Below are 4,104 nucleotides of genomic sequence, written 5' to 3' on the forward strand. Positions count from 1 at the left end.
GAAAAACCCAAAGAAATGAGTTCCCTAAACGAGAAGAAACCAGATGAGGACGTAATTGCGACCTATAGATGCCAGCATTGTACTGGGAAGATGAGGTTGATTGGAACCCGTAGGGCAACTTACATGGATATGCGCCGTATGTATGATGTGGGTGCGAAGCTTGCTCCTTACGACTCTGATGAGGAAGGTGAAGGGGTCTAAGGTTGCAGATCTGGGCAACAACGGTGAGGGTTCGAAGAAGAAGGGTCCTGCTGTTGATGTTGTGAAGAGTGAGGATGCTGAACCCCCTTCTGTAACCCCTACGCTGGAAAAGACTGTAGAGGAGGCGGTAGATCTAGGTCTACTGGAGTTGTCTCCGGCAAGAAAAGGGGTAGATCTAGGTCCCCTGTTGACGAGGTTGTTGATGGTGGTGGGGATGACAACCCTTCCAACTGTGGCTCTAACTAATTCTGCAGCGTAACTCTTTTCTGACCCTTAAATTTTTGGATTAATTGCGTTTAATTACTCTGAGTTCCTTATTTGCTTGCTGGTTGTGATAATTAGGCTCTGTTTGCTATGTTGTGTCTTATTGGTAGTAATTGTTGCATGATGTTGGTAATTTGTGGCTTATGATTTCTAAATTGTGGGTTGTTGTTGATAAATGTGGGCATTGATAAATGTGGGCATTGTTGTTAAATTCTTCCATTTTCGGGTAATTTGTGGCTATATTAGCCTCTGTTGTTATGATAAATGTGGGTAATTTGTGGCTACTGTTGAGAATTTGTTGGCTATTTGTGATAATTTCTGTCAAATCTTGATAAATTCTGATTGTTGGCCATTTGTTTGGTTGTGTTTGGGAATTAGGTTGCTATATTAGCCTCTGTTTGCTATGTTGTGCCTTGTTATTAGTAGTTGTTGCATGATATTGGTAATTTGTGGCTTTTGATTGTTGGCCATTTGCTTGCTTGTGTTAAGAAATTAGGTTGCTTGAGGTTGTTCATATGTGGGTTCTACTTCTTTTGTGGGTTGTGCTTGTTCCTTTGTAGCTTGAGGTTGTTCATAATTGGCACTAATGGCTTTGGGGTTTGTGATATGATGAATGATGATGAACTTGTAGCCTATTGTGAATGGTGTTAGATGTTCTCAGTGAAAACTAATTCAGAGAACATATGTGCATGCATTTCAGTCCCATATTGTTGGAGTCCCTTCTATTTTGTTCAGTCCCCTACTGTTGGAGTCCCTTCTAATTAAGAGAACATTGTTGCCTACATGTGTGTTCCTACCTGGTCTAAGAGTTCCTTAATGTAGTGTCTGTGTGTGGGAAAAATCCAAGTGATGAAGAGACTCATTTGACAAACAAATTTCATAAGTTGGAATTGCTCCAACAACTTCAACTGTAAGTTGTTGTTGAGGGAACCACTTATGCAATTTATGTGGTAAAGCAACACCCTCTGATGGATTTAAACTAGTGTGTGTCTGTGTATCACAGTAAAAAACATAGTGTAATCACTTCTTGTACATAAAGCAACCACAATTGATATCATTAAGTTTTTCAAAAGGTTGTACATGTTCAAAAGAAGCTAGTTAAGACTGCCTTACAATATTAACCCTGAATGTAAACAAAATACACTTAACCAATGAAACTCAAATAGTTGTCAAACTAAAAACACAAAAGACTACCTACTAGGTTTCCATTTGCTTCCTTGCTCTTCATTGGTTATGTGTGGCAGTCTCACTGTCACCTTACTCTTGTGTCTGAGATGTATTTAGTCTGCATTAACTTGCATGCCTTCATCATCTTCATTGCCTTCCCCTGTTGATATGAATAAAGTGTTGAGATAATCAACAGCTTGTTGAACCACATTCCTATCCACCTCTAGTTGTTCTGGCAGCAAGCCAAGTCTTTCCAGCCTTTTCTCCCCTTTGTGTGGTGGGGTAAAATTATTCCCCCCTAGATGCTTGAGTATTTCTTCCATGCAACATTGTAGTGTTATCCAACAGTGCTTGTTCAACACTAGATTAAACAAGTCATAAGCCCCTTTGACCTTGTCTATGAGTTCCCCAAGTCCTTAGGGAATGACTGGTACTGTATGGACTGTATGACATTGAACAAGCCGAGATCTAGCACATTTAAGTCTGGTGACTGTGTTGGCTGGTAAATGAACTGTATTTTGAACCCATCTGACTGACATGCAGCAATGAATTCCTCATCTTTAGGAATTTGATGAGGTTTGGCATTATCCCACTGAATCCATATGTCCTTAGACAGATGGGGTGGCCGTTTACTTTTTATGGCTGGAATGACATTGTTGAGAAGCATTGCCTTGATTGCCTCCTTGTTTACATTCTGTGTTGTCTTAATTTCCACAGCTCCAGCCTCTCTGTTTTTGCTTTTTTTCTTTGCAATGCTCTCATAAGCAAATGGAAAGATTCCATACTTTCCATCACGTAGCACTAGTCCATGGGTGTCAAAAATTGGCTTTCCAATGACTGCCATGAACATGCCTTTTACCTTAAATCTTTTGGACTATTGGCACCTGTATGGATTTGGTTCATTTGGCAGGAAATAGAACCTCCTTGTTTCTGGGTTCAAGTAGAACCATTTTTCATCTATGTGTATGACTTGCTGCATATCCTCAAACTTAGGGTTAGCATTCACTGCAGCAGGCAGTAGATGACTTAAAACCCATTTTAGTCTTGCTATCGTGTGGTTGGATGTCAGAGTTGGGTGATTTGTGCTTGTATGTGTTCTCAGCCTCCTTTTTTTCTTTAACTTGTGAATGGTGACATGTGAGATTTTGAGAGCAGCTCCATAGCTTCTCTCAATTGTCCTTTTGTACAAAGGGGCTGATTGTAAAAACTCATCTGTGTACTCTGTTGGTTTGGGTCCAGTTTTGCCAAGCTTCTTGCTTCTGACATCTATCACATTCCCCACTGCCATTTGGGATTTTATGTCTTTGAATAACCTCTGAATTGTTGACCTGTGTACATTGAAGTTGACTGCTTGCTGTGTTGAAAACCCTCTTGGCAATTCCCTACCTTCCAGCTTCAACAGAATAGCATCAACAGTTTCTCTTTTTTGGGAAACAGTAAGCTGTTTCTTGCCTTTGAGATGTTGCATTGCTTCTTCATGTAACACATTGTCTTCAATGTTGTGAGTTCCTTCAATGGTGCTTGAATCACTGTCTTCCATATTACCTTCATCATTTAGCATTTGATCAATGCTGAAAAAATCATCATCGAAAATGTCTGCCATGTTTGATAAACTAATGATGATGAGTTCCACAGATTTGAGGACTAGTAATGAAGTGGGGTGGCTGTTTTTTTTGCTGTACTGAAGCTGAACTAGAAAAACCTAAGGAGATGAAGATGCTGCTTCTGACCTAGCACTAATTAGGTTTAGGATGATAGCTTAGTTCTGACTGTTGTGAAGAAACAATGGTGTAATATGGATATGGAACTTTTGGTTTGTATGTGAACTTTGAATGTTGTTTTTTGGCAGGTTGCTTAAATACCCTCCCTTGAATGAAAAATTCAAGTGGGGGGAAAAAATTGGTGTGAACTTTGACTTCTGTTTTCTGGCAGACTGTTTAAATACCCTCCCTTGAATGAAAAATTTAAGTGGAGGGAAAAAATTGGTGTGAAAACTGAAATTTTTAAAGAGAGAGTGAAATGTTAGGAGGGAAATTTTTTTCCCCCAAAATTTCAGATTCTCTCTCCTCTTTAAATGAAACCGGGTTCCCCTTTCCCTCCTTTTTAATCAATTATTCACATGCCCTTGTTTCCAATTACCCTCATTTAAACACCCATTAAAAGTTTTGCATTGGCCTCCACGAAAGGTACAATTGTTGCAAATAACCATTAACGGAGGAAGTATAACTATGACACGATTTAAAAGAACCCTTGGTGTATTATTAGTAACCCTTTAAATTGATGGATTAGTAACCCTTTATTATGTATTAAAAAAGTTTTGATACTATTATATCATGCAGTAAAAAGGAACATAGAGAGTTTAAAATATTCATCCATCTCACTATAATGTCAAGTAAACTTTGTTATAAAATAAATTAGAATTTGCTAAATGTGTCAATTAAAAAGAAACGGATGAAATATTATTTTAATCTG

The 4,104-nt window shown here is 38.6% G+C and overlaps 1 protein-coding gene across 1 annotated transcript; it reads right to left on the reverse strand.

Moving 5' to 3' along the window:
- Nucleotides 1–2,506: 2,506 nt before the first annotated feature.
- On the reverse strand, nucleotides 2,507–3,235 carry LOC110714702. The gene has a single exon (XM_021893231.1). It carries the CDS (start codon nucleotides 3,233–3,235, stop codon nucleotides 2,507–2,509), a length of 729 nt encoding a protein of 242 aa, XP_021748923.1.
- Between the last annotated feature and the right edge of the window lie 869 nt (nucleotides 3,236–4,104).

The sequence above is a fragment of the Chenopodium quinoa genome, unplaced genomic scaffold, assembly GCF_001683475.1.
Source record: "Chenopodium quinoa cultivar QQ74 unplaced genomic scaffold, ASM168347v1, whole genome shotgun sequence".
In the NCBI taxonomy this organism is placed as follows: domain Eukaryota; kingdom Viridiplantae; phylum Streptophyta; class Magnoliopsida; order Caryophyllales; family Amaranthaceae; genus Chenopodium; species Chenopodium quinoa.